The sequence below is a fragment of the Macaca fascicularis genome, chromosome 6, assembly GCF_037993035.2.
Source record: "Macaca fascicularis isolate 582-1 chromosome 6, T2T-MFA8v1.1".
NCBI lineage: Eukaryota > Metazoa > Chordata > Mammalia > Primates > Cercopithecidae > Macaca > Macaca fascicularis.
Genome location: NC_088380.1, coordinates 187174215 through 187199372, shown reverse-complemented (window position 1 = coordinate 187199372; position 25158 = coordinate 187174215). Strand labels below are relative to the sequence as shown.

The following is a 25158-nucleotide window of genomic DNA, read 5'->3' as shown; positions in this document are numbered from 1 at the left end:
GCAGTGCTTGAAATTGGTGTCCCCGTTTTTTTTTTTTTTAGTTTGTTTGTTTTGTTTTTGAGACAGAGTTTTTGCTCTGTTGCCCAGGCTGGAGTGCCGTGGAGCAATCTCGGCTCACTGCAACCTCTGCCTCCTGGGTTCAAGTTATTCTCCCGCCTCGGCCTCCTGAATAGCTGGAATTACAGGCACCCACCATCACACCCAGCTAATTTTTGTATTTCTAGTAGAGATGATGTTTCACCATGTTGGCCAGGCTGGTCTCGAACTCTTGACTTCAGGTAGTCTACCCCCCTCGGCGTCCCAAAGTGCTGGGATTACAAGTGTGAGCCACCGGGTAGCCTTCCTAATGAGGAGAAGCACCCATCAGTGCTCCTTGGTGGAACCTCAGCTCTGACAGCTAGGCTTTTACTCTTTTCCCATGATCCTTGATCCTGGCAATTTCTGGTTTCCTGTTTTCTCTCATGCACCTGAGGCAGGTGGCAGGTGAGTCTGAGGTAAGGACAGGTGTGGGCCCTCCTCAATGCAGGCCACACTGCGAGGTAGAATTTCAAGCCGCGATGAGCCATGCTGAGATTTAGCAAACTCCCTCTGGTGGCCAAGGAGGACACCATGCTGCATCCGTTCCTCTACCCCACCCCTCCTCTGAGGCTCTGGTGCCTCCAAGCGGCCTGGCCCAGCCCTCAGTGCCCTTGGAATCTGGGTCACAGGCTAGCTGCCCTCCCCAAAGTCTGCAACCACCCTTCACACCACCCAGCCCCTTGCCCTCCCCATCTGCAGAGTCCTGTTCCTTCTCCCAACTCTGGCCCTGGCCACTCCGTGGATACTGGTATTGTGTTACTGCTGTTCTACCCCCCACTCACCATTTGTCAACCACTGTTCCCACTCTTCCAGTCCCCAAAGCCCGGCTCTCCGCGGTTTTCCCCATGTGCATAGCCTCGTGCCGCGCTTCCTGCTTCACTTTTCAACGTAGATCTGGCAACATCCCAAGTCCCGGCCTCTCCCATCCTGTACGACCCCCAGGCCGCTGGTACCTGATCCAGCCTCAAAAGCAACTCAAGAGTCAACGGGTCCCAGTCCCTAGGGGGCCCTGAGCAAGGGACTCCTCGCCCCGCCCCCCACCCCTCTCAGAGACTTGACTGAGCACCTCCCTTTTTTTTTTTTCTGAGACAGAGTCTCACTCTGTCGCCCAGGTTGGAGTGCAATGGTGCAATCTCGGCTCACTGCAACCTCCGCCTCTCGGGTTTAAGTGATTCTCCTACCTCAGCCTCCCGAGTAGCTAGGATTACAGGCGCCCGCAAACACGCCCAGCTAATTGTTTCGTATTTTTAATAGGGACAGATTTCACCTGGTTAGCCAGGCTGGTCTCGAACTCCTGACCTCAGGTGATCCACCCGCCTCGACCTCCCAAAGTGCTGGGATTACAGGCGTGAGCCACCGCGCCCTGCCGCACCTCCCAATTTTTAAATGTTGTCAACTAAGTCACCCCGCCACCAAGCGCACTCCCCTCCTGCGTCACCGACCCATCGGGTAACCTGTCTACACACGGCCATCTCTTCGCACCCCCTCCCCTTCTCCAACCCGACTTCTGGCCTCACCCACACCCCCACAGACCCGTTCCTGCGGCGCCGCAGCGAGCAACCGAGTACAAGGCCAGCCCCGCCTCCCGGGCCCTAGCACGCCGGGCTCCCGGACGCCAGGCCGGCCTCTCCCCGCGATCGCCCCGGGCTCTCCCCGAAACGGGCGGCCTCCCGTGCTGCTCCAGGCCGCCTCGCCGCCACGAGCCTGCACCTGTAGGCGAGGCCCGGCTCCCCGCGGACCCCGCGGTGTGAGCCCCGCGCGCCTCCAGCCCGGTTCCCGGTCCTCCGGGCCACCCTCTCCCCCGAGCTGCGGCCCCCTCGCGCGGACAGCGGGCTCAGCTGGTGGGACGCGCAGTGCCTGCGTCTCCAGCTCACCGCGTGCGCGGCGCGCACCCGAGCGCCATGGCCGGTCGGCCGACGCCACTGAAAGGCCCGGGGGCGTCGAACCCACGGAACCCGGGCCCAGGACCTCGGGCGCCCGACCCGGCCCCCGGCCCCGCCCACACCACCTCCAGCGGCCCGCCCCCCAGGCGCCATTGGCCGCGCCTGCTCCGCTCTCCGCGCGCTGATTGGTCGGCCCGAGGGTCGGTCAGACCGGGCGCCGCGGCGGCGGCAGCGGCAGAGAAGGGAGCGGGACCGGAAGGGTCGCAGCGCCCCGGCGCCCCTCACACCCACTGCGGCGGCGGCGGCGGCGGGGCGGAGCGGAGCGGGGCGGGCCGGTGGCGGAGCCGGGGCCGCGGAGCCAGGAGTGACTAGCACGCAGCGCCGCCAGTCCGCCCGCCCGCCCTCTCCCCGTGGCGCGGCGGCGGGGAGGCGAGGTGAGCCCGGCGGGCGGGCTAGGCCTGCCGGCGGCTGCTCGGGCCGGGCCCGCGGGGAGGGGCGGCGGGGGAACCGCGCGGCCGGGGTTTCGGGGTGGGCCGGGGGCTGCGGGGCCCTGGCAGCCGCAGCCGTCGCCCCTGTGCTCGGGGATGCCGCAGGCGCCCCCTTCCGCCCGGCTGTCAGCGGCTCCGGGCTGCGGGCCTGCTCCCCGGCCTGGCCCGGCCGACCTGCCCGTGGGGTCTGCGGGCGCCATCCCTCGCGGAGGTGGGGCGAACAGCTGCACTCCTGCGCCGGGGGCCCAGGGGCCCGGGGTCGCGTCCCCGCGACCTTGACCAAGGCACTGACCCTCGCTCTGCCGCGGTTTTGCCTTCAGGAAGGTGGGGAAATGCCTCTTCTGGACAGGGTTGTTGTCAGGCTGTGTGAGTGTATGCAGACGCCTGGGCAGGACGCCGGTGAACATTTGTGGAAGATTGGGCAGGGTGCTGGCCCTTGCCGGTGTGAGTGGTGTAGGAACCCCCTCCTCATCCGCCCAGCCTCCCGCCTCCCCACGCACGCCTCCCTTGCCTTGTCATTGCACACTCAGTGTCCAGCAGTGCCGGAGGGGACCCAGCCCACATCCCTTACCACCACACCCCTCTCCCAGAAGACTGCTGCCCCAGTCCACTCATCTCGCCCGCCTTGAACATGCCAGCCCGCATTTGCCCCAGGACCTTTGTATTTGCTGTTTCCTCGTCTTTGGAGTTGTCCGTGATCTTGGCACAAGTAGCTCTTTCTGCTCCTTCCTCTGGCCAGATGTCTCGGTTTGGGTGAGGCCCTCCTCGACCACCCTCTTTCTTCCCTTAGTCATGCTATTTCATTATTTTAAAAATTTCCTTCCTAGCTCTTACCTGGTTTGAAACGTTTCTATTTATTTGCCTGTTTATTTTCTGTCTCCCCGACTAGGATGTAACTTTGTGAAAACAGGTAGCTGTCTGATTTGTCCACTGCTTTATCCCCAGTACTTAGAAAGCACACAGTAAGTATTCAGTAGTATCAGCTCAATGAATGAATGAATGATCAAAGAAATGGCTCAGTCTCCCTGTTGTCTCTGCTTTATCTGTTAATTTAGTGACTTCTGATTAACGTGTGAAACTTGTAAGCAGATGGAAGCTTGTTCTATTTTGTGAAACATTTTGGTGTCCTTGACCCCTTTAATTGCTAACCGTTGGAACAAGCTGTGATGTAAAATCTCACATTTTTATAATGGTTTAGCTCTAGCTTTCTTCCACACATGCAGGAGACATTTACTGAATTCTGCATTATCTAGGTCATGCTTTCTGCTAGGCCCTAGGGACACAAGGCAGATAGCAACAGGGTCCCTTTCCGAAGAGAGCCCAGGAGCCCAGTAGAGAAGGCAGGCATGCAGACACTTAGTTCCAGGACTGTGCAACCCTTGCTGTCGTGGAGGGGCTATGCCATGGAAATGTGGAGGAGGTGACAGGTGATGCTGGGGGGCCTTGAGGGTGATGAGAAATTTGCTAGGCAGGGAGAGGCAGAGGTATGAAGGAGCAGGGCCAGGTAAGGACCATAGCCCACTGTGGAGTTGAGAATCAGTCTGGAGGGCCAGGTGTAAGGGCACAGAGTCGTGGGGACTCTGAAGAACTGGAACCTTACCTAGCAGTTTTCTAGAAGAAGGTGGAATTTGACTAGTGCCATGGCTCACGCCTGTAATCTCAGACACTTTGGGAGGCTGATGTGGGAGGATCACTTCAGGCCAGGAGTTCAAGACCAGCCTGGGCAACAGTGAGATCCCTGTCTCTACAAAAAATTTTTGAAAATTAGCTAGGTGTGGTGGCATCCACCTGTAGTCCTAGCTACTTGGGAGTCTGAGGTGGAAGGATCCCATGAGCCCAGGATTTTGAGCCTGCAGTGAGCTATGATCGCACCACTGTGCTCCAGCCTGGGTGACAGAGCAAGACCCTGTCTCTAAAACAGAAGGCAGCACTCCACATTTGTTCCGATTTTTAAATGTTGGCAATAGCTAATTAATTTTTTTTTTTTTTTTTTAAATGCTGTGAGCCAAGCCAAATACAGATTCATTCAGCTTGGTTGCAGATTGTCATCCTCCAGGAGTGGCTGTGTGGGAGGGAGGAGCTGTGAGGAGAGCAGGAAAGGTAGCCTAAGGCCAGGAGAGTCAGGCCCTGTTTGCCCAGGTGCCAGCCCAGATACTCATTTGATTGTAACTGGAGCCCTGTGGAAACGGAAGCTCAGGAGTTTGAGTAGTCTGCTTCTTAGCAAGCAGCTGGTGAGTGGAATCCGAACCCAGATCTCTCCCTAGATAAGGATTCTTTCCTGAGTCCCTCAGCTCTGAGTATTCTCTTTTGGCTTTTAACTTCTTCTGGAAGAATGACCACCAATCTATTTAATGTTTTCCTTGATTTAACTTTTAAATTTTTCTTCAAAAGGATCCTGCAGAGTTAAAAACAATACTATTTTTGCATAGACTTCTCTGGACAGCTTTGATTTTCCTGGTAATTTAATTTTCAGGGTGCCAGAACATTAATTTGTTCACAGACTAAAATCTGTTTATTTGGTTCCCTGAATAAACATTAGAGGGGATTCTTGAATGTGTCTAAGATAAAATATTTTTAATTTTCTGGATAAAGAAAAGGACCAGACAAACCAGTTAATAGTGACTAGACCAGTTTTCGTGAGACATAAAACAGAGACCAGATTTTTTTTCTTCTTAAGACTATTGATTTGCCAATAGGGCAACTATTTTTGGTCTACATACATACAGTAGTTATACCTGACACTTGGTTAGGAAGGTGCCATTTTTCCATAATTTTCCTTCAGAATAATTAATTCCTGATATTTTGTACTTGATTGTATGATCCGGTTTCAACATCATTTTTTAAATTTTAACTTTTATTATGGGAATTTTCAAACATATACAAACTAAACAGAATAGCGTTCTGCTTTAACAGTTATTAACTCCTGACCAATCTTGTTTCATCTCTAATGTTATCCTCTTACACACTTACCACCCATAATTATTTTCAAGGAATTCCTAAATATCATGTCATTTCATTCATTATTTTTCAGGATGCTAATTACACAGTGGGTGCCCAGGAAATGTTTGTTAAAGACAAAGCTAAACGGGAGAATACATGTAGTAGGGTAGCTCGGAGCAGTGGTTCAGATCAGGACTTTGAGTCAGACTCCCAGTGGGTCTGCTGCTTATCTGGGTGATGTGCAGAAGCGATCGGGCTCATCTGTAAAACAGACGGGCACAACCTCAGGGTGCTCGGTAGGTATGCAGTAGTTATACAGCACACTGCGGTGGGTCTCTAAAGGTCCTGACTCTTTTAAAGGTGAAAAAGTAATAATTCCTTCATATCATCAAATAACTAGTCAATCTTCAAATTTCCAGCTGCCCCATGAATTTTAAGTTTCCTTAATAGTTTGAAGGTAGAGCACGATAAGGTCCATACATTGTTGATTGGTTGATACGTCTTTTAAGTTTCTCTTCATCCATAGATCCCCCTCCTATTTCTTTGTTTTCTTGGTAGTTTATTTGTTGAAGCAATCAAGTTGTTCTGTAGCATTTCCACAGTTGGTATTTGATTGATTGCATCTCTGCAGTGTAATTTAATGTGTTTCTCTGTAATCTCTGTCAGTTAGTGATTGGATCTAGACAAGGCTTGGTCAGATTTAGGGTACATTCCTCCATCAAGATGCCGTCCTAAGTGGGCTCTGCACTTCTTATCTAGAGGTAACCTGAGGCTCTCTGCCCGTCTGTTTTACAGATGAGCCCGATCGTTTCTGCACATCACCCAGATAAGCAGCAGACCCACTGGGAGTCTGACTCAAAGTCCTGATCTGAATCACTGCTCCCAGCTGCCCTACCACATGTATTCTCCCGTTTAGCTTTGTCTTTAACAAACATTTACTGGGCACCCACTGTGTAATCAGTAGAGGATTGAGAAATAAATCAGACACATTTTCTGCCCTTACAGAGTAGAAGTATAAGTAGACTCGCAGTGCAGTCTAAAGTGAATACAGTGAGGGTGGCAACAATGGGGGCATGCCCAGCACGGTTTGAAGGGAAAGGCTGGAGGAGGAAACATGTAAGAGAAGCAGGTGCTTGAACTAGTGTTTGAAGGAGGATGAAGGTTGACCAGGAGGTCAGAAAGGAGAGGGACGCCATTTCAAGCAGATGCAACAGCTTAGGCAGAGGCCTGCAGGTGTGCAGTAGCTGGGTGTGTCTGCCGATCCCAGGTGGTTTGATATTGCTCAGGCTTGGGCCAGAGGACTGCCATCTCCCGTGCTGTGCTAGGGAACTGAGTCTTATTCTCAAGGCGGTCAGTCACTGTTGAAGGAGTTCAAATGGTATGGCATGATCACTGCGTATTTTTAACAAATCTCTCTCTTTTTCCATCTCCATAATTTGAAATAATTATAGATTCACAAGAAGTTGCACAAATGGCACCGAGAGGTCCCAGTACCCGTCACCCAGCTTTCTCCAATGGTTATGTATCTTCATAACTATAGTAAAATGTCCAAACCAGGAAATTTGGCATTGGAACAATGTGTATAGAGTTCATTGTCATTTTTTATCACATGTGAAAATTCATATAACCACCACCACAATCAAGATTCAAAACTACGTCATCATCCCAAATATCTCCCTGTGCCACTCCCTTACAGCCACAGCACCTTTTCCCCAGCATTCATAACTGCTGGCAAGTGCTAATCTAGTCTCCATCTCTAGACTTTTGTCTTTTCAGGAGTGTTATACTCATGGAGTTAGACAGCGTGTGACTTTTGAGGTTGGCTTTTTTCATAGAATATACTGCCCTCGAGATCCACCCGAGTTGTGGTGTGTTTCAGCCGTTGCTGAGTGGTGTTCCGTGGCACGGGCGTACAGCAGTTAGTTTACCTGTGTACCCATTGAAGGACGTTCGGGTTGTTTCTAGTTTAGCTATTAAAAATAAAGCTGCTGTGAACATTTGTGTACATATTCTCATGTGGAGTGATTTCTCTGTCTAAAGTGGCATGTGTGCAGTGGTTTGGAGGTCACGGGAATGGCATCTGGGAGAATGCTGCTGCTGTCGCTGGTCCAAGGAGCCATGAGAAGCTGTTACCCAGGCCTCTGGGAGTGGGGGATAGAGAGGGGCAAATAGGCAGGCCTGGGTGCCTGGAAGTGGGGCTGGTGACCGGGATCCTTGCAGGGTCCTGTGGATCCAACAGTGGGTGAGGCGATAACCAAATGCTGGTTGTTCTGTATTGTGGCATATACTGTGGCTTAAGAACTACAGAGGATGGCCCTGAGAGCTGCAAGATTCTCGATTATCAAAGAAAGGTTAAGTTGTTCTACCAAGCTATTCTTCAGAAGAATTACAGTAGGAAAATAGAATAACTTTTAAAATTTTTACTTTCTTTTTTTTTTTTTTTTTTTTGAGATGGGAGTTGCTCTGTCACCCAGGCTGGAGTGCAGTGGCGCGATCTTGGCTCACTGCAAGCTCCGCCTCCTGGGTTCATGCCATTCTCCTGCCTCAGCCTCCTGAGTAGCTGGGACTACAGGTGCCCGCCACCACACCTGGCTAATTTTTTGTAATTTTTTAGTAGAAACAGGGTTTCATCGTGTTAGCCAGGATGGTCTTGATCTCCTGACCTCATGATCCGCCCGCTTCGGCCTCCCAAAGTGCTGGGATTACAGGCATGAGCCACTGCGCCCGGCCAAATTTTTACTATTATTATTATTATTTAACATAGAGATGAAGCCTCACCATGTTGCCCAGGCTGGTCTGGAACTCTTGGGCCTAAGCAATCCTCCTCCCACCTTCGGCCTCCCACAGTGCTGGGATTACAAGTGTGAGCCATCGTGTCCAGCTGGAAAACAGAACAATTTAATGAAAAAAACGTCGGCAGCAAGCATTGAGGGTGATTGTGAGAATCTGCTTTTAATCACAGTAGTCAGTTGATTTAAATATCGCATGTCCTGGGTATTCTGAAGCTTTAGTGTGATTCAAGGTTCGCCTGAGTCTGTGGATCACTGAATCGTCATCGTTAGAGGAAAAAGTGTTTTGGTAGGGGAAGTCAGCAGGATGAAATATGCAGGACTGTGTTCTGGTCCTGGCCAGCCTGCGTGCAAATAGCTTCACTTTCTAAAGGGATGTCAGAATGGTGCTTTGGGAGGAACTTGAATATTGTGGTGAAACACACCTAAATTCAAATCTGGGCCATGCTGAGAATTTGGACAACTTCCTTATTGCCTCTAAGCCTCAGTTTCCTCATTTGCAAAGCGGGGGATAGTAATATGTCCCTCACTAGTTGTTATAAGGGTGTTTATAAATGTATATCTCAGAGCCAGGCCCACTCTCATGCCTCTAGCCTTACCTGCCTCAAGCCCATCTTCTGTACAAGTGTTAAATGATCATTCTGCAGCTTTTCATTTAACATTTTTTGTTTACTCAGTTTTTAAATGTGAAATATGTACATTTGAAAAACAGAATAGAAAGTTACGATGGGAAGAAGGTTTCTCATTTCTCGCTATTTCTCTACTTGCTAGCCTTGTGTATGTGCACGTGTATGCGCACGTGTGTGTGTGTTTACGTAGCTGGGCATCATGTGTTCTCTTCTTCAACTTGCTGTGTTTCCTTTCTGTATCTTAGACATCTTTCCACATTGGTACCTAAAGTCCTTGCATTCTGTTGAATGGCCTTCTTGTACTTTAGTGCCATAATTTATTCAGTCCATGCACAGTGTACATTTTAGATTACTTCTAGTTTTTTGCCTGTTACAAGAAGTGTTACAAACATCCTTGCACAAATATGTTTGGATGCTTGTACGCATATTTGTCAGATACACTTAGAGAATTGTATTTGCCAGTTTAGGATGTGCATGTAACTTTTACTAGCTATTATCTCTATTCTATCCAAAAAAATGTTTTGCCACTTCACAGCTCTCACTGACGTGTGTGAAAGTGCCTGTTTCCTCATGCGTTGGTCGATACTGTGAACCAACCTGAGCTCAGGTCTTGCCTCCTCCTGGAAGCCTCCTTGTAGCGTTCCCTCCCAGTTTGGAGGTGCTCATAGCCTGGGAGGGAGGCAGACCCTACAAAGGCTGTGACAGTGCAGCCTGGCGGGCGCTGCTGAGTGCACAAGTGGCAAGGAGGGAGCCCCGTGCTGGAAGGAGGGAGCCCCGTGCTGGACGGACAGTGGCAGCACAGACTGGGAGCCGGGGGAGGAGCCGGCACCTGCTGGGGTGGGAAGTGGAGCAGCGAAGGCAGGGTTGGCTGTATTGCTGATGTGGTTGCATGAAGAATTCTCGCACTTCCCAATCTGTAAAACTGTTCTCTGAGCCTTTTGTTGAAATATCATCTCAATAGAGTTGACTCATGAATAGCTAAATTACATGCTTTCTCAGGTGGCCTTGAGGTTCTTTTGCTCTCACAAAGCCCACGCTTGACAGAGAAGGTGGCTTTAACAGGTTCTCACTTAGGCGACTTTTTTCTCCTGCCCAATAAGGGCACCTTGTTTTAATTTTATAATTATTTTAAATCTTTTTGTTTGTATGTTTTTGAGATGGAGTCTTGCTGTGGCCCAGGCTGCAGTGCAGTGGCATGATCTCGGCTCACTGCAACCTCCGCCTCCCGGTTCAAATGATTTTCCTGCCTCAGCCTCCCAAGTAGCTGGGATTACAGGCACACACTACCACACCCGGCTAATTTTTGTATTTTTAGTAGAGATGGGGTTTCACCATGTTGGCCAGGCTGGTCTCAAACTCCTGACCTCAAGTGATTCCCCGCACCTTGGCCTCCCAAAGTGCTGGGATTACAGGTGTGAGCCACCGTGCCCGGACTATTTTAAATCTTGAGATGGAATTATAGTTCTAAAACCTAATACGATTGAATATACTCCCCAAATTTAAAGAAGTTAACCTAATATTGTCATAGTCCAAGTATAGGTTGAAAGCAGTTGTAGCAGGGAGAGTTCCAGGGTTGGTCAGCAGGGTTGAGATTGATCTGTCAGTCCCAGTGTGGACAGGGGTCCTGAATGGGGGCTGGCTCTGTGCCGTGAGGTTGTTGAGGAATCCAGCTGGTGGGCAGCTTTCTGTCTACAGCATGTGACTTCCGTCTCTGGGTCTGTGACAGCTGATAGCCAGCAGCAAGGAAGAAAGTCAGATTGGAGGGCCAGCAGCTTTCTATAAAGAAAAATAATAAAAGTGATCTGGAAGTTGCATACATCACATCTACCCACATCTTATTAGTCAGAACTTGGTCATCTGGCCATACCTGGCTACTGGGAAAGCTGCCAGGCGTCGTCTCTATTTGGGCAGCCATTTGTCTAGCAGGAAGGGGGGAGGCTTCTCTTATGAAAGCGAGGAAGGGAGGAATGGTTCCCTGAGCACCTCAGCACCTGTGCCGCACCTCTGATGCTTTGACAGCTTCCACAGCCCTCAGGACTGAGGCCAGATGGCTCTGCGTGGCTTCTGGGGCCCATAGTGATTTGGCCTCCTTTTCTCTCTCCAGCTTCACTTGCCCTCTACCCAGTCCCTAGTGACTTGTCACATTCTGAATGTGCCTCCACCTCTGCTGCTTTTCCTCCCATTCCCCTAAATCTTGTTCACCCTACTGGGTTTAGGACCCTTGGTGTGCAGGGCCTCTTCCTGAGTGTGTGCTCACTGAGGGCAGGCCACATGTCCTGGCATAGTGCCTCACCATCCACAGTGGGTGCTCAGCAAACGCTTGGAAGTAACTGTGTCACTGGTGTGTTTGCAGCACAGCAGAGGAACGGCCACCCCTGATAAAGCAGGTGGTAGTGGGTGCCTGCCTTTATGCTGAGTTGTCTCTAATCCTTTGCACTTGTACCCTTGCTAGCCAAGCTGAGCAGTTGCTGTGTTGGGACACAGTCAGTTTGAGCTCTGTGCCTCTACTGTCCATCTCTGGCAAAAGAGTCTAAGGGCGGATGCCGCCTCCTCCATGAAGCCATCCTTGTGTTCTGCACCCCTGCCAGTGGGTAGGATCTCTTTTGCCTTTTGATTTTGTTTACATTTTGCATATGGCCCTATATTGTCACGTGTAATATAGATAATGGACTCATTGCTCACACTTCTCCCCCAAATAGTGCAGTTCGTGCTGCTTCAAGACTGGTTGCTAGCTGACTACGGCATATCTCTTGCGATACTTACCACTTTCGTGCGTACAGGCACCCCCTAAACGTTGAGTGGAATTGTTTCAGCCTCTTGTAAACTGTAAATAAGCTAATCTTTAGAAAAGGATCTCCCTGTAGATGTCAGTAAGATGGAGCAGCGTTGTGGGGAATCAGATCAACAAAGGTTTATTGAATGCCCATGCTGCCCCAAAGACCAGCTTCCTGTCCTCCTGTCCTTGGAGCGTGAGATGCCATGAGCAAGACAGACCTGCCTCGCACCTCCTACAGCTTAGGGCACAGTGGGGAGCTCCCGAGTCCCCTTCTCACAGCACTGTGCCCTAGGCAGGTGTTTCAGCTCACTCAATCCTAGACTGCTCCCAGGTAACCCGGAACTGACACTCCTGCTGTGCGGGTTGTATGAGCACCTGTTTGTCCAGCATCTAAAGCACTGTGGCGTCCCTGGAGTCACTCCCTGGCTGGCTGACACATCTTGGCAGGAGTGGTCAGAGTGGCAGCCACACTGCAGCCACCACCCGGAGGATGGGGAGAGGACCGTGGGGCAGTAGTCACTTGGAGAAATTAATTAGTTTGACTCAGTTCTTTATTTAGACTTGTTATTAATGCATTTATTTCCATGTTTAAGGAAAATCCTAGATATCATTGTGTGGAAATACAAATCATCACCACAAAAATCTCATTGGGTTGACGTTAGATATTAGATACTAGAACATAAAGGCAAGGGATTTGACGGAGCTGTAGAATAAAACTTAAATTCTGTAGTCTTAAACAGTATAGAATGTCTACCTATATGATTTTATTGTTGACTATCTAGTTTTAAAAGACCAAAATGGCCGGGCGCGGTGGCTCACGCCTGTAATCCCAGCACTTTGGGAGGCCGAGACGGGCGGATCACGAGGTCAGGAGATCGAGACCATCCTGGCTAACCTGGTGAAACCCCGTCTCTACTAAAAAATACAAAAAAAAAACTAGCCGGGGGAGGTGGCGGGCGCCTATAGTCCCAGCTACTCGGGAGGCTGAGGCAGGAGAATGGCGTGAACCCGGGAGGCGGAGCTTGCAGTGAGCCGAGATCCGGCCACTGCACTCCAGCCTGGGTGACAGAGCGAGACTCCGTCTCAAAAAAAAAAATAAAATAAAATAAAATAAAAAAATAAAAGACCAAAATACATAGCTTGCTGACTTTTAAATAAGCGTAACCAGACAAGAGCCTCGGAACCACTTGCTGATTTCTGTTTGCTTATTTTCTGTATAAAATCATCCAGCCTCCTGCAGAGCAGGAATCTCAGCCTGTGCCTCAGCCACAGAAAAGCTGCTTTCTGGGCCTGCTGGCCTACACTCAGACATAGTGAATCAACCTCATAGTGTTGCTGTTATGGACTACAGGTCACAGCAGAGTTCTTCATATACAGATACCTACCCTGAAGCCTGGTGGTGATGTGGGACTCTAGGGCTGTGCCAGCTGATGCCGACTCTGGGACCCACCTCCTGAGGCAGGAGCACGTGCTTGGGCACACACAGCACACGGATGCCACTAGGCCTCTAGCAGCCTGTCACTTTGGCATATGAATCTCGCTTTTTGGTTCATCGTTTCAACCAGAATCTATACGCTGAGCAGAAGACTGGTCCGTCTGCTTCCCGCTAGGCATTCTAGAAGGTCCTTTTGAAGCAATGCCCCGTCTCTGGCTGAGACAGCTAGGAGTAAATGGTTCCGCAGCCGGCAAGCTGATGAGAAGCGGAGAGTGATGTCGTGTTTTCATAGCCAGCAGGAATGCACAGATTCTTTCTCCAACGGTGCTTATTCTCTAGTCCAACCCCCTGAAGTGTGGTCTTGCTGGACCTCAACATTCCTTCCTTTCATAATGGTCCTGGTGCCGCTAAAATGTCTGCATGTTTTTGTGTCTTGCTCAAGTTCAGAACGTGGTCAAATTGACTTTATCAACTTACAGCCACATTGTCTTATATACCAATAAGTTCCGAACGCTGTAAGTGAGCTATGTATGTATACTTTCGGTAAGAATGCGTGTTCATTCTGTTTTTCTTTGAAGGAATCTGAAAGTTGCCAGCCCTTCGGAATATTGCATGACACTACATCATGAGCGACGGTAAATGTGACAGTCAGTTTTACAGTGTGCAAGTGGCAGACTCAACCTTCACTGTCCTAAAACGTTACCAGCAGCTGAAACCAATTGGCTCTGGGGCCCAAGGGATTGTTTGGTAAGTATGGTCTGTTTTAATAGTGTGGACTGAGTTTTTGCTGTAATAAAAAGTAAAACTAAAGTGTCAGAATTTAGAAACATTGATGATAAAGAAAAAAAACAAAACTGTGTTATAGGTTTCTGAGCTAAATTGAATCAACTGCTCGCTCTAGTTCTGTGTAGTCAGGCTGTAGGGTACAAACCCATATTCTTAGAACGCTGCAGGAATTTAAATAGGTAGCAGGTTTTCTTTTTTGTTTGTTTCTTTTTTCTTTCATTTTTTTTTTCATTTCTCCTGTCATTGTGATATCAGAGTAATAGGTATGGCAGTGAGTTGTAACAGAAATTTGGAGTTTTATTCATTTCTTCATCATGGCCACCTTCTCCCCCCCCTCCCCCTTTTATTCCCAATCACTCCTATTCATTTCTAGGCGCCATCATTGCAGTGCCTTGCCATTCACTGGCAGGATGAGGCCAGTCAGTGTCATTGTCACTCCATGGATTAACCAGGAAGGGATGCTGTGTGAGGGGTTGGGCTGGCCGTCTCTTCCTTGGTGTCTCACTTCAACTGTGTGTCCAGCCCAGAACGTCAGAATCGTTAGTCTGACCCTGAACATTAGTCTCTTGCATGGTAAGACGGTCAGCCGCCGCGGCGTCACGGGCCAGCTCAAGGTAAAGCTCTTCACGTTTCCTAGACTGCAGTTGTCAGCACTTCCCATACTTTTTACCCCTTGTTTTTCTGGGCAGAACTTTTTCTTTTTTTTTTCTTTCCTTTTTTTTTCTCTCTTTTTTTTTTTTTGGGTCAATGAAAATAGGATTACCTTTGCGCCTAAAGAAACTGATGAAGTTAAACATCTAATGTTTACAGCTAGTAGACAGAGGGGATTTGAGATAGAAGAAAACTCTTTTGGATGGTCTAGTAGGGGAGTTTACATTTACTTATAGAGATGTTGGGTTTGGAGAATCTTTACCAATGATTTTTAACTGATCCTCTGTTGCAGAGACCTATGATCAGGGAAACAGTTGTTTTTTCGGCCCTGGCGGCTGCAAGCCCTGGGAGCTAAGACGAAATTGCAGTCCAGAGCTTCTTTGAGAAACTAAGGTGGGAGAAGGGACTGTTTGGAAGGAATGCCCAGCTTGCATCTAAAGTAATGGTGATCCTAACTTCCCAGTGACACAGACTGTTTTGGCACTTAAATCCAGTGTGCCAGAAGAAGTTTTAAAGTTGGCCGGGCGCAGTGGCTCATGCCTGTAGTCCCAGTGCTTTGGGATGCCAAGGTGGGCAGATTACAAGGTCAAGAGATTGAGACCATCCTGGCCAACATGGTGAAACCCTATCTCTACTAAAAATATAGAAATTAGCCAGGTATGGTGGCGCACACCTGTAGCCTAGCTACTCGGGAAGCTGAAGCAGGAAAATCATTTGAACCTGGGAGGCAGAGGTTGTAGTGAGCCAAGATCGCACCACTGCACTCCAGCCTGGGGGACAGCGAGACTCCATCTCAAAAAAAAAAAAAGAAGTTTTAAAGTCAGTGGATGATGGTTCAAATTAGGAAACTTTGATGGTAATGGAAAGTTGTAAACAACAAAACATTCTTTTGATTTATAATCCATCTCCTATTTGGAATTAGATGATAATTTGACAGATAATTTGATGTGTGCACGTGAGAGAGAGAAAAAGGAGAGAGGGAGCAAGAAGGGAGAAATATCAGAGGTCTTGGGGAGTTGTTTGTGGCTATAGACAGGTAGCTGTTTTATTTTTTTATTATATATATATATATATATTTTTTTTTTTTTTTGAGACAGAGTCTCACTTTGTCACCAGGCTGGGGTGCAGCAATCTTGGCTCACTGCAGCCTCCGCCTCCCAGGTTCATGCAGTTCTCCTGCCTCAGCCTCCCGATAACTGGGACTACAGGCACGTGCCACCACACCCAGCTAAGTTTTGTATTTTTAGTAAAGACAGTGTTTCACCATGTTGGCCAGGATGGTCTCAATCTCTTGACCTTGTGATCCACCCGCCTCGGCCTCCCAAAGTGCAGGGATTACAGGCGTGAGCCACTGCACCCGATCTACAGGTAGCTGTTTTAAATATGTGCTTCATTTATCCCAGCTGGCATGTCATTCACTTGCTTTTGAAGGTTGGTAGTAGTGTGAATAGTACATAGTATACAATCACCATGAGCTCTACCGTAACCCTCACTGGTGGTGAAACGAAGGACTGGGAAGGCTCACTTGCGTCTCCCATCTCACAGAGTGTTAGTGGGAGGCCTGGGACCAAAACAAGCTGTGGGCCTTTGGGACCTGATTGCCTCTACCATGGAGAGACTTGTTGAAGACTTTGAACCACTGATACTTTGACAGGACAAGTCCTCTGACCCAACCTCTGTTTAGAATCTTAGCAATAATGGGCCGGGCGCGGTGGCTCAAGCCTGTAATCCCAGCACTTTGGGAGGCCGAGGCGGGTGGATCACGAGGTCAGGAGATCGAGACTATCCTGGCTAACACGGTGAAACCCCGTCTCTACTAAAAATACAAAAAACTAGCCGGGCGAGGTGGCGGGCGCCTGTAGTCTCAGCTACTCGGGAGGCTGAGGCGGGAGAATGGCGTGAACCCGGGAGGCGGAGCTTGCAGTGAGCCGAGATCACGCCACTGCACTCCAGCCTGGGCGACACAGCGAGACTCTGTCTCAAAAAAAAAAAAAAAAAATCTTAGCAATAATGAACAAATATTCACTAAACACCTATGAAATAATTTTTAGTTAATTGTATTTATCTCTATAAGACAATTGTTATATTCAAGAACAGTTTCAATTTTTATAACTATAACTGGCTTTGTGTTTTATGGTGTCCTTCTATCTTATGTTCTAATAGGGAAAGTAAACACTTTGTAAGTGATTTTAGCTTCCTTTCCCCCTTTCTTTTTCTCTCTCTTCTTCACCAGGCTCTGAGGCACCAAGTAGAATTGGGAAATAATCTAGTTATAGCACATTCCCGTTTCAAAAAAGAAAAAAAAGCTTTTCCTAAAATAAGCTCAACAGTAGATTAGCTGACACTTTGACAAGAGGAATTGGATTTTCTATCATATTTCATATTAAAATATTGGCACTATATAGTTAACTGATGATCTGAAACTTCCTTTTGTCACTATTGTACTTGAAAATCATCTGTCAATGATTCTTTGGGGGGTGTAGCCTGCAGAATAATGGCCCCGCCTGAGCTGTCCACATCCTAATGTCTGGAATTTGTATGTTTCTTTACATGGCAAAAGGAATTTAGCAGGTGTGATTAAATTAATGGTCTTGAGATGGGAGGGTTATTCCAGGTTTAGCTGGGTGGGTCCTTCTTACAAAAGGGAGACAGGAGGGTCATAGTCAGAGATGTGATGACAGCGAAGTTTGGAGTGATGTGGGGTCACAGCCGAGCAGTACAGGAAGCCTCCCAGCAGCTGAGGGAGGCGGGGAGCAGAGTCCCCCCGAGCCTGCAGAAGGAACCACGCAGCCCTGCTTGCCTCTTGACGCATAAGATGCATTTTGGACTTCTGACCTCCAGAACTGTAAGATAGTAAATTTGTGTTGCTTTAAAGCAGTAAATTTGTGGTTATTTGTTACAATAGCAATAGGAAACTGATTCACGAGCATGTGTATTTTTACATTTTTGAGAAATATAATAGCAGCAGTGTATGGTTTATGCAACTAGCTAATCTTCTATTTAAATTAGAGCTTTATGAAGGGCAGGTGTGCAGATAAACCAAAGTGCAGGTAGGGCCTGTGACCTGTACAGGATTAAATGGAAGAGCTGGAACCAGAAGAAAATATTCTGGTTCCTCATTTTGAATTGTTTTTATAGTTGTCTTTGATTTATTTCTTTGTTTTCGTTCTTTTAAAAATGTTAGTAAAATTTATTAGGAAATAAGTTTTTACAGTTGAAAATAAGTTTATTTTATTTTATTTTTGAGACGGAGTCTTGCTCTGTCACCAGGCTGGAGTGCAGTGGCATGATCTCGGCTCACTGCAGTCTCCACCTCCCGGGTTTAAGTGTTTCTCCTGCCTCAGCCTCCTGAGTAGCTGGGACTATAGGCGCCCGCAGCCACACCCGGCTAATTTTTTGTATTTTAGTAGAGACGGGATTTCACCATGTTGGCCAGGATGGTCTCGATCTCTTGACCTTGTGATCCACCCACCTTGGCCTCCCAAAATGCCGGGATTGCAGGCATGAGCCACTGTGCCTGGCCTAAAATAAGTTTTAAAATGTAATTTTGAAGTATTCATAAATATCAACTGTGTTATAGTACAATTAAGTAATCGTAAGATTTCGAAGCTCTAGTGGGGAAGATGTGTGTACGTTTCTTTCATACAGATATTCAGTTTTTCTTTCTCTTTAAAAAATCTCAAGTTGTTTGGCCAAAATAATAAAGATTATTTGTTTTATGAAACCGTTCCATGAAATGTTTAACCTTTAAAGTGTTTAATATTAAGTCTGGCAGTACTTAGAAGCGACAGTTACAGCCTTAACGTGAAATAATTGGTATAGTGTATTCCTTTTTGTTTCCTCAAGTTCTGTACAAACATGAGTACTGGCCTGTTCTTAACATGGTTTTCTTTTCTTTTTTTTTTTTTTGAGATGGAGTCTCACTCTGTCACCCAGGCTGGAGTGCAGTGGCGCCATCTCAGCTCACTGCAAGCTCCGCCTCCTGGGTTCACGCCATCTCCTGCCTCAGCCTCCCGAGTAGCTGGGACTACAGGCACCCGCCACCTCGCCCGGCTAATTTTTTGTATTTTTAGTAGAGACGGTGTTTCACCATGTTAGCCAGGATGGTCTCAATCTCCTGACCTTGTGATCCACCTGCCTCAGCCTCCCAAAGTGCTGGGATTACAGGCGTGAGCCACCGCGCCTGGCCTTATTTTCTATTAATATGAATACATAAAAACATAACAATGTTCACAACAACATTTCTGTGATAAAGGAGACATGGGATGAGGCCTAGGATGGCTGTGATTCGGGAGATGAGTTCTGAGCCCTGCTCTCTTCCTCACAGCCAGAGTTCTTTATGACCAGGGCAGATCAGTTTCTTTTTTTTTTTTTTTTTTGAGACGGAGTCTCGCTCTGTCGCCCAGGCTGGAGTGCAGTGGCCGGACCTCAGCTCACTGCAAGCTCCGCCTCCTGGGTTCCCGCCATTCTCCTGCCTCAGCCTCCCGAGTAGCTGGGACCACAGGTGCCCGCCACCACGGCCGGCTAGTTTTTTTGTATTTTTAGTAGAGACGGGGTTTCACCGTGTTAGCCAGGATGGTCTCAATCTCCTGACCTCGTGATCCGCCCGTCTCAGCCTCCCAAAGTGCTGGGATTACAGGCTTGAGCCACCGCGCCCGGCCAGATCAGTTTCTTTATGGGCCCTAATATTTCACCTGTAAAATGAGTGGTTTGGAACTTCTCATTTAAGATGGTGGCCCAAACACCTGTACAAAGATAAGAGGGCAGTAATGAGTGGAAGAGAGTTTTAACAAATTGATGAAATATAGAAAGTAGCTTGAATCTTGTGATACAGATAAAACAGCAGATAAAGTGAGAATAAGTAGCTGAAGTATTTGCGTTAAGGAAGAGAATCTACCTGTAGTAAAACTCTACGGGGGCTGTGGGCATAGAGATGACAGTCAAGAAGAAGAACGAAATGAGCGGCTAAAACTCGGGCTGTTAATTAAAAGTGTGCGTATGAAACAACTGTGCCAGTGTTCCCCCAGCATTCCCACTCTCCCCCATGCTCAGCGTTGCCCCTAGAGAGGAAGTCGGTGAGGAGTTACTAGGTCAGGATCTGGGGAACACAGAAGCCTAGTGAGGGGAGCTTCAGCATGCGGGGCTGTCTTTCCCTCCGGGGCGGGGAGCTGGAGCTTCAGCATGTGGGGCTGTCTTTCTCTCCGGGGGGGGAGCTTCAGCATGTGGGGCTGTCTTTCCCTCGGGGGGGGGGGAGCTGGAGCTTCAGCATGCGGGGCTGTATTTCCCTCGGGGGGGGGAGCTTCAGCATGCGGGGCTGTCTTTCCCTCTGGGGGGGGGAGCTTCAGCATGCGGGGCTGTCTTTCCCTCTGGGGGGGGGAGCTTCAGCATGTGGGGCTGTCTTTCCCTCAGCGGGGGGAGCTGGAGCTTCAGCATGTGGGGCTGTCTTTCCCTCCGGGGGGGGAGCTTCAGCATGCGGGGCTGTCTTTCCCTCGGGGGGGGAAGCTGGAGCTTCAGCATGTGGGGCTGTCTTTCCCTCCGGGGGGGGAGCTTCAGCATGCGGGGCTGTCTTTCCCTCGGGGGGGGAAGCTGGAGCTTCAGCATGTGGGGCTGTCTTTCCCTCGGGGGGGGGGGAGCTGGAGCTTCAGCATGCGGGGCTGTATTTCCCTCGGTGGGGGGAGCTTCAGCATGCGGGGCTGTCTTTCCCTCTGGGGGGGGAGCTTCAGCATGCGGGGCTGTCTTTCCCTCGGGGGGGGGAGCTTCAGCATGTGGGGCTGTCTTTCCCTCGGGGCAGGGAGCTTCAGCATGTGGGGCTGTCTTTCCCTCCGGGGGGGAGCTTCAGCATGTGGGGCTGTCTTTCCCTCAGGGGCCTTTGAACATTCTGCACGGGGCTGCTGAGAGAGTGTTTTGGACTGCCTTGTGGCTAGGAGACTAGAGTCCAGGGCCTCTAATATTGCGCAGCAAACTTCTTTTGCCTTGTATTGGGACCAATAAAAGGCTGCTTCCTAGAAGTCAAGGTAACTCAGAGGTTGGCCCTTAATAGGCACCGCCACTCAGCTTCAGATTATCGTCTCATTTGCTGAACTTATATGGAGGTAAACAAAAAGTGCTAGTGCACCCAGGTACCTAGTAGAAATAAATTTGAATTCTTTGTGGAGGAAGACAGCATCATATTAGATAAACTTACTTCTAGATAGCAGACAGTTTTACAAGTGCAAGGCCCAGTCTAGGCACACAAGGAGATATGACAATCTGAGTAAAATCCTGCGGAAACAATGGACAAAAGAAACAGATTCATAAGAGATATTGGCATTATTAGATCTACATTTTTAAATAGCTATGATGTTATGTTCAAGGTGATAAAGGCAAGATTAAAAGTTTTGGTGGAGAAATGAAAACTTTTTAAGAGGAATAAGTCAAAATTCTAGAAAAAACTATAGTAATTGAATTATGAATTTAATGTGTTTAACAGCATACTAGATATAACTGAAGAGAGATTTAGTGACCTGGAGGATGGGTCAGCAAAAAATACCCAGAATGAAAGCTGCAGAGGCAAAAATGGCAGAAGAGCACAAAAGAGAGGTTGTTAGTTTTCTATTGCTGCATAACACGTTAACAAAAACTTAGTTGTTTAAAACAACACTGTTGATTATCTCATAGTTCTGTAGTCAGAAATCTGGATGGGTTTGCCTGGGTTCTCTGCCCAGCGTCTCACAAAACTGAAGTCCAGATTTCGACGGGGCTGGGCTCGGCTCACAGGTGGAGGCTCTGGAAGGGAATCTGCTTCCAAGCTCATTCAGGCTGTTGGCAGAGTCTAGTTCCTCACAGCTTTAGGTCTGTGGTTCCCAGTCTCCCGATCTCTCTCAGTCAGGCACCCCTCTCTGCTCCTAGAGGCTGCCTGTTTTCCTTCTCAAGTGACCTCCTCCATCTTAAAGGCAGCAGTGGCCTGCCCAGCCCTTCCCAGACTCACATCTCCCTGACTTTCCTACCCTTTCTGTGAACCAGAGGAAACTCTGCCTCTAAAGGGCTCTCGTGATAAGAACAGGCCCACCTGGATAATCTGCCTTTTGTTAAATTAGTGAGTATGTTTAGTCCCTTTGCAAGATGCAGGGTCAATATATGTACCCCTCCCCCCCCAAATTGCATATTTATATACTAGCAGTATATAGAAAATGAGAATTTGAAAAGGATACCATTTAAAATAGGATAAAAACTTTTAAATTATTGTATCTGGGGGAAAAGTCTAACAATATGAAAGACTTGTTTACAAAAAGCTAAAAAAATTAGAAGAAGTAAAACTGAAATAGTGGTGGGAAATCTGATTTTCATGAGTTAGAATATTAAATACCATAAAGGTCAATTTTCAGACTTGTCTAGAGTGATTGCAGTCAAATCTCAATAGTCTTAAAAAACAAAGAAATGAACAAACTGATTTTAAAATTTATATGTAAAAATAAAAACCCTAGAATGGTCAAGACACCCATTAAGAAGAAGGGAGGAGCACTCCCTCTGCCAGATGTGAGGACTTACTAGAAAACTGGTGCTCAAGATGGTGTTGTGTGGTGCGAGGAGAAACAGTGGACTCACCTTGCAACAGAATCATGCCTGTGTGGGCTTCTGACTTATGGCAGTGGTGGCCTTGTAGAGCAATGAGGAAAGGATGGTCTTTTACATAAGTGGACATAGGAATATTCATATGGAAAAAAGTGAAATTTGACCCCAACCTCATATTATATACAAAAATCAACCACAGTTGAATTGCTGTAAATGTCTAAGGCAAACCAGTGAAGCTATTTGAAGGTCATATAGGAGAATTTCTTCATGGTCTTTGGAGCAGGGAAGGGCTCCTTTAAACACAACATAAAAACGTTTGTCTGCTGGATGTGCTGGCTCACGCCTGTAATCCCAGCACTTTGGGAGGCCAAGGTGGGAGGACTGCTTGAGGCCAGGAGTTCAAGACCAGCCTGGCCAGCATAATGAAACCCCCATCTCTATTTAAAAAAAAAAAAAAAAATCAGGCCAGGCATGGTGGCTCATACCTGTAATCCCAGCACTTTGGGAGGCCGAGGCGGGCAGATCATGAGGTCAGGAGTTTGAGACCAGCCTGGCCAGCATGGTGAAACCCTGTCTCTACTAAAAATACAAAAGTTAGCCGGGCGTGGTGGTGCACGCCTGTAGTTCCAGCTATTTGGGAGGCTGAGGCAGGAGAATTGTTTGAACCTGGCAGGCAGAGCTTGCAGTGAGCTGAGATCGCGCCACTCCACCGCAGCCTGGGCGACAGAGCAAGACTCCATCTCAAAAAACAAACAAACAAAAATTTATCATAGAAGATTGATTAAATTTGTATTAAAATTAAGAAATGTTGTTTAAGAAAATTGAGATCAAGAAACTGAAAAGATAAGCATACATGTGAGAAGATATATGACTGAAAAAAACTCTCGTTCAGAATATGTAAAGAACAACAGTGAAGACGATTGTAAAGATAGACAAACAAATAGTCAGCAGATTGTCACAGGAGGGTACCCAGATAACCTGTGAACAGGAAAAAGTGCTCAATGTCATTATGCATCAGGACAGTGCAATTTAAAGCCGCGATGAAATACCATTCCACACTCGCAGAATGGTTAGAAACTAAGCTGTTGGTGATACCAGGTGCTGGTAAGGTTGTGGAACCACCCGAGGCAGCTCTCAGACGTGACCCCTCACGCACTGCTGGCAGCTCTACAAATGTGTAGAACCGCCTTGGTAAAGAGTCTGACATTATCTACTGAAATACAACGGATACGTTCCCACGCTTAGTTGTCTACTCATCAGAAACACATGAATAGGGGACCCAGAGCTGTGGATGGGAATATTGATGACCGTGTGTTTTGTAATTGATTGAAGACTAAAAACAACTGAAATACCTCAATGTAATGTGATATCGTTATACAAAGGAAACTTACAGCAATGATGGAATGAGTTATAGCTACATACAGCAACAATGGATGAGTCTTGTAATATTGAGCCAAATAAGTCAGACACAGAAGATTTCAAAAAACAGGCAAAAATAAACTGGGCACTCCAGGGTGCATGTTTTCGCTGGTAAAAGCAAGAAAGTGATTATTGTACATGTCAGAAGCAGTTATCACTGGTGGACAGGAGGGACAGTAATTAGTTGGGATAATTTTGAGAGAGGCATTTGGGATACAGAGAGAACATGACTGATAAATCATTGAGCTGGGAAACAGAAGAAGCAGCACAGGAATCAGTACAGTAACAGGCATAGCCTTCTCACCGCAGCGCTCAGTGCGGAAATCAGTGGGACAGTGCCTTCAAAGTTCTCACAGAAAATTGATTTTAAACTCAGAAAACGTACTGTCAGTCAAGGGTGAGGGCAGAGCAGTACCATCTATCTTCCATACACCTTTTCTGAGGAAAAAATTCCATGAGGATATACTCCAGCAAGAGAGGCAACCCAAGAGCGTAATGCAAGCAGCAGTGGGGACTAAACAGAAATCCCAGGATGGTGGCTGTGTGGCAGGCCTTAAGGAAGCTCCAAGAAGAGTGTCTGCAAAGAATGTGGAGTAGATGCCAAACAGCAGATAGTGTAAGAAGCTAGGAAGTACTAGTGATAGGCTAAAACTGGCATTTTGTATTAGTAAAAACTAATAATAATCTAGTAATATAATAAAATCATCTAATTATTATTTATTAGGATTGTGTGAGAAAAACTAGAAAAAATCATGGCCTAATTATAAAACAAATAAAAAGGACATGATGTTTGAGCAGTTGATGAAATATAAGAAAAGAGAATCCTTTCTCGATCCCGAAAACAGTCTCACCGTCTCATGAGTGGCAGCAAGAGCCATGTGATCTTTAGAAACTGAAACGCAGTCCCAGCTCTGGCCGTTCGTGACGGTTACATGTGTACACACACCCACACTCCATGGATTGATTTTCAACTTCTAGACACATCCTAAAGAAGAAATACAGAAGACACGGTTATAAATACGTGATAAATGGAGGAGAAAGGGATGGAGTCGTCCCATTTTACATACGCAGAAGTCAAGACGTTCCCTTCGAAGTTGAAGAGGCACGAAGATTAGGGATGTTACTTAAAGACGTAACCAGGGAAAACCCGAAAAGCAGAAGAGAAAAAATAGGAGGTGTTGGGGATTTCAGGGAAGTGGTTAACTACTCAGTTTTCATAGTGGGGAGTAGGTAGATCATTTCTAAAGTGGATAAATGAAGAGAGAGTGATAAAAATGTATTCTTTGAGTGACCACAATAACCAAAACCAGGAATAATTGAAGGGAGTTCCCCATGGAGCTGGAGCTACAAGTGGGGAAGCTTATGCCCACTCAGATGCTTAGACCTGGTCCATTTGGCTTGTGTTAGCTAAACACATTTTTTAAATGACAAATAAAAGTTGTATATATTTATCGTGTCCAGCATATTGTTTTGAAATATGTATACTTTATGGACTAGCTAAATTGAGCGAATTAACATATGCATTACCTCACATACTTCTTTAAAATTTTTGACAAGAACACTTAAAAAATCTACTCTTAGCAATTTTCAAGAATACAATATATTGTTATTAACTACAGTAACCGTATCTCACAGTAGACCTCCTGACCTTATTCCTCCTAACTGAAATTTTGGACAAAAACTTTTGATACCAAAAAAGTGTGTCTGTTTTCAAATTCTTTTTTTTTCTTTGA

At 47.4% G+C, this 25158-nt stretch overlaps 1 protein-coding gene across 8 annotated transcripts in view; it reads left to right on the top strand.

Moving 5' to 3' along the window:
- Nucleotides 1-2168: 2168 nt before the first annotated feature.
- MAPK9 (mitogen-activated protein kinase 9) overlaps nucleotides 2169-25158 on the top strand; it is a 59954-nt gene continuing 36964 nt past the window's right edge. For 6 of the 8 annotated variants that reach the window (XM_045394657.2, XM_045394661.2, XM_045394658.2 and 3 more), the window contains exons 1-2: nucleotides 2169-2395; nucleotides 13597-13765. In XM_045394657.2, coding sequence (XP_045250592.1) covers nucleotides 13644-13765 — 122 coding nt within the window. In that variant the 5' untranslated portion in view covers nucleotides 2169-2395; nucleotides 13597-13643. Of the gene's footprint in view, nucleotides 2396-13596; nucleotides 13766-14177; nucleotides 14419-25158 lie in introns of all 8 variants that reach the window. The other 2 variants (XM_073995036.1, XM_065547152.1) reach the window with 1 other exon arrangement.